Source organism: Haemaphysalis longicornis, unplaced genomic scaffold, assembly GCF_048455015.1.
Source record: "Haemaphysalis longicornis isolate Haplotype H1 unplaced genomic scaffold, Haemaphysalis longicornis Haplotype H1 scaffold_1, whole genome shotgun sequence".
Lineage (NCBI taxonomy): Eukaryota > Metazoa > Arthropoda > Arachnida > Ixodida > Ixodidae > Haemaphysalis > Haemaphysalis longicornis.
This window is the reverse complement of record NW_027526203.1, coordinates 412,424,794-412,439,984: the sequence shown is the minus strand read 5'-3', so window position 1 is coordinate 412,439,984 and position 15,191 is coordinate 412,424,794. Positions and strand designations below refer to the sequence as shown.

At 46.9% G+C, this 15,191-nt stretch overlaps 1 protein-coding gene across 7 annotated transcripts in view; it reads left to right on the top strand.

Annotated features, from left to right (window-relative positions):
- Positions 1–15,191, top strand: part of LOC144155513 (uncharacterized) — a 60,312-nt gene that overhangs the window by 30,714 nt on the left and 14,407 nt on the right. For 6 of the 7 annotated variants that reach the window (XM_077687016.1, XM_077687015.1, XM_077687010.1 and 3 more), the window contains 4 exons: positions 1,225–1,485; positions 2,615–2,842; positions 3,230–3,510; positions 12,753–12,909. In XM_077687016.1, the coding sequence (XP_077543142.1) occupies positions 1,225–1,485; positions 2,615–2,842; positions 3,230–3,510; positions 12,753–12,909 (927 nt within the window). The remainder of the gene's footprint in view (positions 1–1,224; positions 1,486–2,614; positions 2,843–3,229; positions 3,511–12,752; positions 12,910–15,191) is intronic. The other variant, XM_077687014.1, reaches the window with a different exon arrangement.

The window sequence follows — 15,191 nt, the reverse complement described above, 5'->3', positions numbered from 1 at the left end:
ATCAAAACGAGCACACGTTCCTCTAGTTGTAGTGGTATTTAAGAAACAACAAAGATGACAGCACCCATCATGGAAGTTGAAATGCAAGCAAGGATCTGCTCTCCACTGCATTTGTAGGGACACAGTGCCAAGAAGGTTCATGCTGCGCTGGTTGCGGATAGACTGGGGTGTTGTCACCATACACCGTACCAGCTCGGCATGAATCTGTATGAGTTGCATCTGTACTGCTGCTGGGTTGGCTGATGTTCAGCACATTCTCTTAGCAGGTGCCTGACGTGGGTCTGTGATGTCTTCACTATTGCAGGACAGGCAAGGGATGAGCTTACTCGCCATCAAACTAAGCACATTAGAAGTTAGCGTACTGTCGGTTCTCGCTTCATAGACGATAACCTGGCACTTCCTCGGAAGGTTTCAAGGCAGCCGTTGTTTGACGAGGCTGTCTGGCTTTTCACTCTATCTGAACTTAGGACTGCACTTTACCTAATCGCAGCTCCTTGAGTGGGTCTGTTAGTGTCTGGTAACCATGTGGGGTTGGTTGCAAATGCCCTGGAAGGTCGAACTCGCTCTGGTGGAGGCTATCAACTCTTCATATGTCACCTGCTGCATTGCTTTTCGTGTGGCCTTCCATGTGGCCTTCCATGTGGCCATGAGTCCATGCGACCATGACGAGAATGTTGCTTTTAGTCTGTACTCGTTGACATTGTTTTCTTTATAGCTTACGACTTAGTGAACGCAGTTGTTACCCTACTGAGTGTGCAAATAGCCTCCCTGGCTGCCTGTGTAGGCTCACCTCGTTGCTGCATTCATTTGTTACTGACTAGACGGTTAGAAACATAACTTCTAGTTGTAGGTGCACATCACTTGTTCTGCTCTTCGCATGTGTGGTGGAACACTGCTGAAGTGACAGCACCCGTGGAACTGTGCAGTGATGAAGTGGAAATTTGGAGGGTGAAAAAGAGAGACCTCAGGCGATGGATAAAGCTGAGCATCTCACTATTGGCAGTCAAATTGAAAGTTGTGGCGTGACTGCTTCTGTGAAGTTTTGTCTGCACGAGTCTTGAAGCTTGCAAAATCTTTGTGCTTTTCAACGTTGGCGCGCCTGTTGCGTAATGGCAAGTGCACACAGTTACTTGACGCCCAGTTCTCCCACGGGAGTCCTGGGGGCCAGTCTGATGTGTGCGCCTCTTCTGGCAGCGGTACATGTCCGCCTTGTCCCCTGTGCAGCAGACATCTGAGGGGCCCACCCAGCCGAGTGGACCCCCGCTGAGCAGCAACGTGGCGGGGCTGTGGTCCATGTCACAGCTCAATTACAAGCAGCTGAGCATGGAGGTGTACACCAAGATCCGTGAGGTGTTTGGGGAGGAAGAGTGCCCCGACTGTGGCCGCCTCTTCCATAGCCGCATTGACCTCGACCCCCACCGCCTCACGCATACTAACGACAAGCCTTTCAAGTGTAGCAAGTGCCCCTACTCCTCGGGCTCCAAGGTAGGCCAGCTCCATCATTTTTTTTCCTCTCTGCTCCTTTGCAAACTGTGGCGTATTCTGCGTGCCCTGAAGGACAGCCGTTGGCTGCATTAACTGAAATCCGTGCTGCCATGCGAGTTGTGAGGGTAGTTGCAGAAAGGAGTGTTACCTGTGGCTATAACAATAAGTCATGCCTGTCGTAGTATGCAAGCCCAGTGCTGTTAGCAACCACCAGGGCAGACGTGTCTCTTCGAAGTTTCATGAGCCTGGAAATTCTGCTATGCTTGAAGAAGTGCAGACTTGTGTATGCTATCTGTCACTTGCTCGAGCCAGCTTTCATTGAAGCTGTGTTGTGTGTGTATAGGAAAATCATGGTTTGCTGCTATGAACTGAAAATTTCAAACCGACTCAGTCTGTTAGGTTAATTATAGGTTACCCTTCTTTTTGTGTATCACAGGCACACGTAGCATGTGGTCTATGCCTAGCTTTAAAACTTGTGCGTACATACGTAGAGTCGCCCACACACTAAGCATGAGCGGCAGATTATACTCGCTGGTGATAGTATCTGAAAAGTACTGATTCAAACTGTTCAAACAAATGTTGGGTATTGACGCGGCGTGCCTACCCTTCATAGTAATGCCATGATTATGTCTAAATTACTAATGTTAAGGCTGGAGAAGGCTGTAAATGCTACAGGTATTGTGCTCTAGACGGATTTGTGGCCATCTGTACACCACAAAACTAAATTCCTCTCCTACTACATGCCACCACGATGCTCTGGTCAGTGAGATTTGGCTGTTCTGATTTCTGGCTTTGTAGGCTGTGTTTGCGGTCAAGGCAAAAGGGTACTACAAAAGCACCCACGTGTAAAAGGTTTCTGCTGATGAAATAGAAGCCTAGGTGTTTATCCACAGCCTTTCAATATGGTGTAGGTATAACTTTGGCTTGCTGAACTCCAAATCAAAGTCCTGCTTCTGGTCTTGTGTCAACATTAGTTAGTAACACTTGAGTGCTATTTTGCGAGGGTGTCTCAGTGGTCAGCATCTGCAGAACATGAGCAAGCACTGCTGTTGGGAACTCAAAATGATTCTTGAAAGCTGTGTGATGTGTGAGCTCGTAAACGTGTGGTCTCCACCTCATCCCCCTGCAGGACAACCTGAGGAGGCACCAGGAGACGGCACACGAGGGGCGCACATTTCCGTGTGAGCGGTGCGACTTCGTGGCGCAGTCGCGAAGCTCGCTGTTTCAGCACCGCCAGAAGCACACAGCCAATGGTGGCCAAGGTCGCTGCCCGGTCTGCCAGCGCCAGTTTCCATCCTGGCGCATTTTGCGCCAACACCTGCTCTCCCAGCACCCCGACGCACAGCAGCTGTTCAAGGTGTGCAGGCATGCACTTGCAGTTGACACCCTTTCCGGTGCAGTGCAGGGCCTAGGAAAGACCTGCTAAGCTGCTAAGGCTTACGCAGCGCCGACAGGCACGAGTGTGACACAGTATTGTAAAGAGCTTTGCAGGTTGTTAGATGTACAGCAGTTTAGCCTAATTTCCATTCGCCAAAGCTGCATTTAAAGGGCAGCTTTGGCGGTTTTTTGATCTTACCAATTTAGAAAAAAATCAATGTTCACCACACCAAATATGTCACAGGTGTTAATTCAAAATTGATTGTAACTGTAGACGGGGTAGAGCAATGGGGCTTGGAGCCCTGTTGTTAGTTTTCCACCCTCTTCCGTAGCACTAAAACCGCTGCGCCCAAATGCTTTCCTCTAGGTCCCTGGTGGCCCTGGTCGGGTGATGGGGCGCCTGGGTCGGCGCACCTACAAGTGCCCGTACTGCGGGCGCGTCTTCCACCGGTCGAGCACCGACCTGCAGAAGCACATGTGGATCCATGAAGGGGTGAAGCCCTTCCGGTGCCCCGACTGCCCGTACCAGTGCCGCAGCCGCAACAACCTCAACGTCCACCGCCTGACCCACTCCAGTGACAAGCCCCACCTGTGCGACCAGTGCGGCAAGGGGTACAAGTCCAAGGCGGCCCTGCGCCTGCACACCCGGTACGTGCTCTGCCGCGCCACAGTCTTGTTCGTTCGTCAGTGGCCCCTAGCGGCGCCAGTGGTAAGTGAAACTTGGGGGAAATTTGGCACATCCACTGTTGTTCGACATTTGGTGCTGTTCGACATCCGGAAATGTATGTTCTTTGTACATTTGTTGTTGGGTGTCTGCCGTAGACCCGCAAATGTATATCAAAACAGGGACTACACTGGACATACAGTGGCTGCCCAACCTTAGCATTGGATGTTTGGCTGCTTTTCAGGGGTGTAGCCCGAAACAACCCATTTCCATTTGAACCCGTCCCACTTGAACCCATTCCCAGAATGCCTTTCCCGTTTGGCCCGTCCCATGTGCGCCCGTTCCCAAAATGCCCTTCCCGTTTGACCGCTTTCTGTTTCAACCCGTTCCCATAACACCCGTCCCAATTCAACCCGCTCCCAAAACACCAGTCTCAAATAGTTTAGATAAGTTTCTGAGCTTGCAGTGCACTTTTAGGCCTCCGAAATTGTGCTGGGCAAGGTAGTGTAGGTTACTGATTAATGACTACAACATATTTTACTAATTTCTTGCCTAAATATTTAGTGCGGGGGCAAATTCTATTTTACCTTGACTAACTCTACTCAGTAGATGGCGCCACCGACACGTTTTCTTTTTAAAGCTCTACAGGTGATGGCTACAGTATTCTCAAAACAACTACAATTATTGTGAACCCTTCACTTGAAAAGTGGAATATTCAAGCTACTTTAAACGAAAGCAAATACATATGAGCAACAAAATTATGCGTGATTTGCTTTGAGACAAATTCATCAGATGTGGCTACTTGCGCCGCGGCGGCCGGAATACGCAAACCACAAACGGTGTGATAAAACGTGTCCCACCGTTTTCAGTGGCAAACGGAAACTCCGGCTCCCGGTAACACGGTAAACAGTGGTGCAAACATGGTAACGATATGCTAAAACTCTATTACAGACGGATAGCTGCCTAAATGTTTGCTTTTGCTTTTCCACGTACTGCGTGCCCACCTATGTATTATCCGTAAAAAGTACATGCAAGAGAATACAGCTCGGGGTGTTCTTAACGCCTGGATGAAAAATGCGTGCGACCCGCCGCGGTGGCTCAGTGGCTAAGGCGTTGCGCTGCTGAGCACGAGGTCGCGGGTTCGATTCCCGGCCGCGGCGGCCGCTTTTCTGGTGGAGGCGAAAAGCAAAAACGTCCGTGTGTACGAGATTTCGGCGCACGATAAAGATCCCCAGGTGGTCAAAATTAATCCGGAGCCCTCCACTACGGCGCGCCTCATCGCCTGCGTTGCGTCGGCGCGTTAAACCCCACAATCAGAATCAGAAAAATGTGTGCGAACTATTTCCTCCAAGCAAAGATTTCAGCTTTAGACTTCAATGGCCATTCTTTTACAGTCATTTGCATATAAAGTGACCGTTAGCCGCACATTAAAATAAATCGTACCCCTGGCTTGGCCCATAATAGTTACCGCTTTCATAAATACGTTTTTTCTGTAGTTAGCTAGATTTGGTTATTACATATATTTCGCGAGATCTTTTTCCTGTGTAGAAATAAACAGTAGCCCTGTACTACCCCTAATAAATTAATAGTTGCATTTGTTAAAACACCCAACTTCATTCTCGTCAAGAGCTACGGACGCTACAAACTGGCACTGCGACCGCGGAAAGGTTCTATTTTGTTAATTACCATACCATCCTTTCTTTTTTTGTGTGTGTTGCATATAAGTGCATGTGCATTCGTATATGCAACCGTATTGACTGGAACCATCACCGCTGCCACGGAGTACGCATGCAAGCAACACGTTCCAGACCGCTCGACCAACGCAGAAACAGACAGAAGAGTGTGGTTTCAGCTGTAATTGACCAACGCTGTACTGGGTCGGACGTAACGCGGCAACCTATGTGTTGTTTTTTAATTAGCGCCGCGTATCGTAAGACAGACCATTGCAAAAAGGTTGCAGGTTAATGGAGCGTCTGCATACTTTGGCTCCGCCAGCCGTAACGTTTTTTTACGGTGAAATACGTTTGACATAACTTCAGTTTAATTTTCAGGGTACGGCAGACACAAATAATTTTTGACTTTCAGTTGCGTCAGACGTAACTCAAAACATGAGGTTAAAATACAGTCGGGCACAACTTTAATTTCAAAAATCACACGCCTCAGTCTGAGCCACCTGAGTCAAAACTTGGTTCGTTATTCCGGGAAGGGGCTAAATGGGAAAATACGAAACGGGAAGGGCATTTTGTACCAGGTTGAAGCGGCAGGGAACAAACGAGAACGTTCAAACGGGAACGGGTTCAAATGAGAACAGGCGAAAAGGGAAGGTCGTTTTGCGCCGGGTTGAAACGGGAGGGAACAAGGGGGAAGGATGGAATGGGAATGGGTTCAAACGGGAACCTCCCCTTTTCAGATGTCCCATGGACATCCATGGTTGTTGGGGAGGTACCCCTAGCTTCACTGATATACCTATCAGTAGAACACAGTGCAGTTCGTCAACCATAATTTGTCTTCATGGTGCGCCCACTTTGCTTCAATGGCCATGCTGGTTCAGCTTTAAGACCAAGTCCTTGAGAGGAGCTTTTGCTGGATCCCAAATTCCCCGCTGCGTAGAAAAAAACAGTTGTTTAAAAGCAAAGTAACAGATCTGAATGAAGTTGATTGCAGTCTAAAGTGGACATATAGTGAATGGTCGGAGCAAAACTTTGAGATGGGCCCTTTCTGTAAATAAATGTTCGAAAGTTAACAGTCACAAAAACTAAAAAAAAAAAAAAAACACTCAATGTTAAATCTGTAGCATTGTTTTTACAGTGCAACGCTACATGTGCACTTAAAAGGAATGGAAACATGCATAGCACATGATGCGACAATTTGCATACTCGGTAATGCTGAATTTTCAAGAATCTTTGCCTACATTCTTTAACTATTACAAAATTCAACCTATAACCTTCAAATATCATATGTAAACATGATATCAAGCTTTTTAGAATATTCTTAGGGCTTTAGTGGTACTGATTGCAGTTTCAAATAAACTTGAATTAATGCCTCATCGTTTGTTTTTGATGGCCAGTTTGGTTTTAATTGCTGGTTACTTTACAGCGTGTACTGCATGGTGCAAAAAAATGTGCATTCACATAACCTTTTGAATCACAGGGTAACAACTTCATCATTGGCATTGTTTTAAATGAGACCTTCCTTGCATATCTGGTTATTTCGCTTTAATTGCAAATCACAAAATGCATGGTCTGGAGTACTAAGTCTCAAATACCAATGTCAAATAGCTATTCAAATTAGCATGCTTCATCCCACTGACTGCAGAAATGAAAAGGAGCATAGGTTTAAAATATTGATCGCTGCACTTGAAATCAGTTGATGTCTGTACCATGTCAGTGCACATGCAACATTGAACCTTGCACATTTTTCTCTCATGCTGCTGTCTTACTATCGCATCTATGCAAAAGCCCCATTTCTAAAAAGTTGGCTCACTTTGAAAGCTGACTTCTTCAAGAATCAAGTGCAAGAAGGCATGATGGAATAGAGTGCTCCTAATCGTATAAGAATACTAGAGAATATCTACAGTAGGTCCACAGCAACCATAGTCCTCCATAAGGAGAGCAGTAAAATACCTATAGGGGAGGGCGTCAGACAAGAAGACACAATCTCTCTGATGTTATTCACAGCATGTTTACAAGAGGTATTCAGAACATTGGATTGGGAACAGAGGGGCGTAAGGGTTAATGGAGAATACCTCAATAACCTCAGATTTGCTGATGATGTTGCCTTGCTAAGTAACTCAAGGGACAAATCGCAAAGCATGATTACCGCACTGGACAAGCAGAGTAGAATTGTGGGTATGAAAACTAATATGCAGAAAACTAAAGTAATGCTCAATAGCCTCGAGAGAGCAGAGTGGTTTGAGATAGGCAGCGAGGCAGTGGAAGTGGTAAGCGAATATATCTACTTAGGCCAAGTAGTGACCCCGGATGCCAACCATGAGGCAGAGATAAATAGGATATGAATGGGATGGAGTGCATTCTGCTAGCATTCTCAGATAATGAATGGCAGCCTACCATTGTCCCTGAAGGGGAAAGTATACAACAGCTGCATCTTACCGGTACTCACCTACGGGGCAGAAACTTGGGGGCTCACTAAAACAGTTCAACTTAAAGGGTTACTGACACCAATTTTTGGTGTTAATATTATTACACAGCTCACTTCCTTTACACAACAGAATACCCTGGATGAAATATGAGCCGCCTGCGACGTGTGGAACATACTTCAATTTGATCTGATTTGTCGCGCTGATGGAACACCTCGCGGAGCGGTGCGCAGCAAATGGACATCAGCGTGACATCACTCCGTGAGAGCGAAAAGAAGTGACATAGCCGTCTGCCTACAACACTCGTCAGAAACTCGTGACGTCACTTCAAGCGCACGGCCCAGCGAGCTGCGATTGGGTGCTGGCGCATTCATAAAGTGATACACGTAGCCAGAACTACAGGCATAACTGCTTCCCAGAAAGACACTGTTACCAAAAATAAAGTTCCACCCGCGGGAAAAGAGCAGATAATAAAGTCCAGAATCGCAACAGAAGCCGCTATCAGGTCTTTTATTGAAAGCGGTCATCAAATTTCCATTCCAATGCTAGGCCTAATGCCTTCAGGCAGCTCATCCGCTCGGCTCCGGTGGCGGGGTGGTCGAAACAACGCCTCATCCGGCCTTTGCGGTATTTTGACGTCCGCACTAAACGATGAGGTCATTCCGTACTTCTGTCACACGTGCCCTCCGGTCTGGAAGCGCGGGAAACCAATACGGACGATTTTCAGGCCGTTCAATGTAATTAATTAACGCACGCTCAAGTATTTAAAGTGCTGCTTCGGGTTCACCAGGCCTTTAAGCATTGATAAAATAAATACAAAAGGAACATAAAATTTTGGTGTCATTACTCCTTTAAATTGAAGACGACTCAGCGAGCAATGGTGTAACGTTTAAGGAGCCATGAAGACAAAACACAAGTTTGGTTCACTCAAAAGACGACCTCGTTAGAATCATACTGACACCAGTTTTAACGTAAACTTTGCTCAAATAAGCTATATAATTAGAAAAAAAGGGAATGGCTATGCGACCCACTCGCTCATTTCCCGCAACAGAACCTATGATGTCATACCAGCCTGCTCTGCAATTGGCGGAGCCCGGCAAAAGCAGACGCAAATTAGGCTAAGCTTATAAGCTTGCAGAACGAGCTATTTGTGCTTAAATTTAGGGCACACTATTGTTAAAGCAATAAGAATGGTTATACAAACAGTGGAAGTACTGACGCGTACTGCTGTTAGTACTGCGCACACTATGCTTGGTTTAGCTGCACAGCACTGCGGGGCTTTGGGGTTGTCTCAGACGACACTGGCCAATTGACGCAAGCAACGGTGTCTTACGTGACCATATTTGTCGAGCGAGCACTATGTTTCACGAAACTATTATTAAACAAGCCAGGTTTAAATACATTCAAAAATAAACCAAAGGCAGAAAACGGCTTGCCACGGTATGGTAACGCCATCTAGGTTCAGTAACGTAAACAAACGCGCGAACGCCGCCGTAGGGTGCCTCGATGCCAGCGCCGTCGTACAGGGTGGAGACACCCTTTGAGCGATCCTGTGCCACCGCAATTGGGTCAACGTGCTCAAAGCGCTGTTCTTTTCGTTTCCCACGAGACCCAGCAATGCAAAACAGATAAGATGATTCAAAATTTGGCAGTAAACCGCGTTGCGGCGATAATTTTAGCGCAGGTTTGGTACAATGAGTTGCTTCGGCGGCGAGCGAGTGACCCGAAATGGCAACGCCAGCGTATACGTGTCTCCACCCTGTACGGCGAACGCATGAATTAAGGCACCCTAGGCTGCAGAGCGGTCGGTTCCTGTGATGTCATTGCAGACCACGAAAACACACGATTTAGCGGGAAAATGAAAATTTTAACTTAAGGGGGGACGTGGCTTTCAAAATCAACTTTTTTATTTCTTTGTGGATTTTGATGAAAATTGGCACAGCAACTGGAAATGCTTCTGTGATAACACCATAAAAATTTGAAGTTAATATTTTGATAACTTTTTTATGTATGAAATTTTCTTTCTGTTCCGCTTGTACCGAGCTTGAGCGGCTTATAAAACACGATAGAAAACTTGTTCGAAGTGCTTTGCATTCCCAAATGAATGGACGAGGTCGTGACAGTTTTAGAATTTTTTTTTTACAACACAATGTTTTTTAGTTTTCATTTTTTTAGAGGTTAATGTGCAACAGGCATGTCAACTGTGAACGATTATTTGAATAAAAAAATCACAAAAAACAAATCTGGAAAACTAAAAGTGTCACGACCTGAACAGTTCACCAAGGAATGTAATGCAAGAAACGGAATCAAAATAGACCCAGCGGTCACGAAGAAATCCCTGGGACAAGCGACACAGGTGGCAAAAAAAACTGTTTTGAGAAAACGGCTTCCGAAGTTGCAACATAGGTTTCACATATCAAAAGTCGTCACGGTTGTAGCCTTTCATGTCCTTTTGAACATGGGGCTTCTGGAAGGCCTTGCCTTGAAATTGGAGTGCCTTTTCAGCCTTTCTCTTTCCAGAAAACATCATTTTCAGCTCCTCCGTGAAGAGTACATACCCCCCTTTGCAAACCAAACGGAGGGGAGATGGGTTTCAACGGGCTTTCAATGCAAAGTAGGTTAGTTGGTTGGCTGTATCGCACTGGACAACCTCCTTTTGCAGTGTTGTCACCATGGCAACAAGTTAAGCATTTTTTTAACTTAAATTTGAACATTTTTGGCTTTTTTTTTCATGTTTTTGCCTGGCACAGCAACTTAGTACTCATAGTGCAGGTGTTCATTGCCAAAAGTTTGCATACCACAAGGTTGAAAATGAGCTACTTTGAAGCTTGGTAGAGTATTCTGCATAACTCCCAACTTCAATGCAAGAGCATATTTTTTTTTTACTACTTTTGACATTCAAGGCATCCAATATTTCTCGCAGCACAGCTAGTATGCCCTGAGCAATGGTACCAATAATTTCCCTAAAAAAATCACTGTTAAATGCTGCCACAGTAACGTACATTTTTAACGCAGAGAGCATATTTTTATTCCTATATTACTAACTCAAACCTGTTTGCATGAAAATTACAAGTGCACGGGAAACGTTCCGCAAGAAAGGCGATATGGCTCGCGCGCATCGCAGCGCACGCTTACCGCGACATATCGAGCTTTGATTATACCTGATATGGCTGGTCAGGTCGCTTTTAAGATTAAAACTAACGTCGCAGGCATTAATTACAACTACTGGCGTTCAATCGTAACCGGTTGCCCAGTCATGTGATGCTCCAATGCGCGTCGGCTATGCCGTGCGCGCCGCAGCGTTTAACGCGTCGACCGTTTCTTTCTCAAGGCTAGCGAGCCCACAGTCAAAACACAGCAATAACTAAGCGTGTAAACATCGCAAATCCGACTAAAAGTTCACTTCACGAACCGCTATCGCAAGCGCGCACACCGCGTCACCCTCCGGGGTCTGGCGACGGTAGAGTCACGCGCACCACGAAGCGTTCGATGACCTCCGCCTTTCGAGCCACACAACTTCCCGTAATCTGGCTCGTTATCTCTGGCATTCCCATCGCGATAACGTCCGTGTTGAATACCACAGATTGAACAGAAACTCGGCTGAGCGAAGCGGCGAAAATGAACTCAATCCGCTCGCTACGCAGCTCAGGCGGCCGCCATCTTGCGTTGCGCCCGCGACATCCAATCAGGAGGGTCGGTGTTCTGCGCCCCGACCGGAGGACCAATAGCGCTTCAGCATCTATATCTAGCTTCGTTTGTGCGTCGTTTCTTTTCTGCCGTTTGTGTGTTTGTGAATGAACGAAGATAAAAGAGACGAGCGGAACGGGAAAGACGATCGCTCGGCCGATCTAACCATATCAAAATGGCCGCGCCCGGTGGCACCGTTGCGGAGATAGAGCGCTCCGAAAATTGCCGTTTTTTCGCCCTTTTGCGCTGATAGTTTGTCACCGCGCCAGACAAAAGTATTTTTTTATGCCACTTTGCGACGCTTTTCAGCGTAAAAACTTTGCAGACGCACAGAATAGGAAACATAGAAGCCGAATATGTGGGTTTCAAAAAAACGATGTTTTGGTCATTTTTCCGAAGTTGAAAGCTTAAGTTGATTAATTTCTCAGTGAATAAAGCATCGTTTGTATCTGGACAAGTGCTGGGGGCACTATAAAACACGAAATATTTCGAATAAAGCAACCTTGTATTTTGTTTTCATGGCTCCTTTAAGGGACAAAAAGAGAGTTGAGTGGGTCTGGGAACAAACGCGTGTTAAGGACATATTAGTAGAAATTAAGAAGAAATGGTCGTGGGCAGGGCATGTAATGCGAAGGCAAGGTAACTGTTGGTTATTAAGGGTGACAGAGTGGACCCCTAGAGAAGGCAAGCACGATAGGGGGTGGCAGAAAGTTAGGTAGGGAGATGAGATCAAGAAGTGTGTGGAGATAAATTGGTCACAGTTAGCACAGGACCAGGATGATTGTAGATCTGTGGGAGAGGCCTTTGCCCTGCATTGGGCGTAGACATGATGATGATGATGATGATGACGATGACGACGACAACGACTTGTATAAATGCAGAGACTCCAAACTGGCACAAAGTATTGTTTTATTTGCTGTTGGTACAAGTTGCTAGGTATGTACCATTTAGCAAGGCCACTAGTTTTGGAGTGTGTGATATTGGAGCGAATTTTTCTGTCAGGCCCCCCATCAGAGGGCAGTCATCTAACTGGACGGTCAGGCCTGTACCTTGAAATGGGCGGTGCTGTTGCCACTGCTCCTCCTGGCAGATTCTGCTTGTTTCAGTGCGGATGTACACAGCTTCTTAGGTAACTTACGGGGTTTTCTTGCTAGGGGTGGAGCTCTGAGGTTGTGTCCATTTCAACAATGTCCATTTCGCATCCGTTTCACTTCTAGTTGCTGGGCCTTTGACGTGCACAGAAACCAACACCCTGTCTTAACTATTTTGTGCCTCATCCCGTCATCTGCCTTTAGCCAATCAGGGCTCACTTGAAATGAATATCAGGGGCATTTTTAAATGAACATGAACAAAACTCGGAATTCTGGCCCTGCAGTGTGCTGATTTGAGGGGTGCATGAAGTCACGTGGAAGTGTTGACCTTATCCTCCGTGTACTCCCGCAGGACACACGGTCGAGGGGTGATGTACCCTTGTGACAAGTGCGAGTACACTGCCACGCAAAAGTGTCACCTGAAACGTCATCTAGAGACTCACGACCTCATACGACGCTACATCTGCGAGCACTGTTCCTACTCCTCCAACACCATCAATTACATGAAGGTGAGGAGGCCTCTTAGCAGCACCTGCTACCAGGAGTGCGCAAAACAGAAAATGCCGTTAGGACAGCATTCTGCCACGTTCCACTAGTATGTGCAGTTTGTTATGCTCCTATAGTGCATTACCTTTTTGTTTGCAAGGGGTGTGTGGGTACTTGTAAATACAGTGGAACCCCGATAATACGAGACTGGGATGTCGTACGACCAAGGTGCGGGTAAAGGCCGACCTAGTAGACGATCTCATGCAACAGGTGGGCGAGGAACTTACTTAAAGTACTAGAGTCAGTGCGTTCTCGTGTGATTTGCGAACCTTTAGCTGAAATCCCAAGTTTAAAAAAGCAACGCCTATGTTGCGCTCCCCTCCCCTTCATGCATCTGAGCTAGCCTGCCGGACAAGCGGCCGCGCGCTACGCGACACCCATGCCATACGGCGCTATTTATAGCCCGCCAGCCGCGCGCCTTGCGTCCGCGAGATAAGGTCGATGTGGTCGAGCAAATTGAGAAGGCATAAGGCGAGTGTGAGACTGCCAAGGCTAAGTGAAATGAACGATATTAGAAGGTGGAGATGAAAAAAAAAAAAAACGGCATTCCCGTACATGGTGAAGACACCCCTTGAACAGTCCCGTGCCGTCGCTATTGGGTCAAAGTGCTCAACCCATGGCTGTGTTTGTTTCCCACAAGATCCAGCAACGGGAAATATATCATTAAAACTTCGCGAGTAAACCGTGTTGCGGCGAAAATTATAGCTTGGTCTTGCTACAGTGACTTGCTGTGGCGACTAGTGATTGACCCAGAATGGCCAACGCATATGTGTCTCCACCCTTGCAGCGGATGCGCGTGAATTGAGACACTGTACCAAAGAAAGGAGCGGAGTGACAACGCAGCTTTGAAAGACACTGATGAGCAGAGGTATATGGAGAACGAGCGTCTTGAAAGGAAGGAACTTGGTTGAGCGGTCAGGGGAAAGCGGGTGTTCGGTCATCACCGTGGGGTTGCGTCATATGTGTTTTCGCGTCCGGCGGCGGCTCGATGGGAGCTTCAAATTCATGGTCCACCTGCCACCTGAACTTCGACTTCTCACGGTTTGCGCGTTGGCATACTGCTGCCACGTAGGGCCGTCGAAGGTTAACTTCTGCTCATGAGTACACACCTGCTTGCTTGCATCTGTTCGGCAAGTGGTCTGACCCGCATGCGGACCTTTGCACATCAAGCAGCGTCAAACGGGGGTTCAGAATAAAAAAAAAGGTTAGGAGTCGGACGAGGCGGCGAAGCAGTGAAAATGCCGGTTTATCCCAGCCAGGGTCCACCGTATAAAGTGGACCACGCACCCGAGCGTCATATCATCGGGGTTTTTAATGCATTGTTGCTATCAGGAGTTTGCCGGGACTGCGGTGATCCGTCGTAAGAAGCAGGTCGTCGTAGGTCACGTATCAGCGGGGTTCCTCTGTAATGCAAATCGATTGTCCGGTATTTGTGTTTCTCAAATATACGGTATGTTTTACAAATGTGCTTGCAAGAGTGTGAGTACTTGTATACAATAAGAATCGATTGTCTGATATTTGTATTTCTCAAAATATGCGGTATGTTTCACAAACGTGCTTGCAAGAGGGTGAAATATGCTTTTCACCATGGTATATTAAAACGCTATGCACAAGCTCTAAAAATGATTACCTAGCACCACTGACATAATAGCGCAACAATTCATGACCTTAACACAGCAGGCCTTTGTGTCCTGTCCCAATTTCCTTTGCTTTGCCACATTATACAGCGCTCCGCCAAAGCTTATTTCTTTTCCAACCAAAACGGCCCTGAAAATCAAAGCATTGCATTTGCAAGTCAAGAAAGCACCACAGTGTGTGCTGTTATGGGCAGCGCACTCTTGCAAAGAAGGCAATACGCAGGGATGCTCGAAACTATATTTCCACCCTATACAGTCTACGCTCGTTACAGCGGATCCGGCAACAATGGACTTTCGGTTACAACAGACCATTTCTGTTTTGTCTGGTCCCCATGCATTTTAAATGGAGTCCACTCCGCTCATAACGGACCCGGCTAGAGCAGACTATCGGCTACAACAGACCAAATTTTGGGCGAAAATTGTTTCGACTGAATGTTTATAGCGGGCTTCCGCAGGGCCGGCACCCGATATGCTTTTTCTTTGTTTAGTTTGGCAAGAAAACTGTTATGTCTGGCAACATTGCTGGCAGCCGGGTTGTTGGCACAGTCAAGCCAAGCCAGTGCCAGTGGCTGTTTTTTTTTTTTTTGTGCTAGTAGCGGCATGAGCGG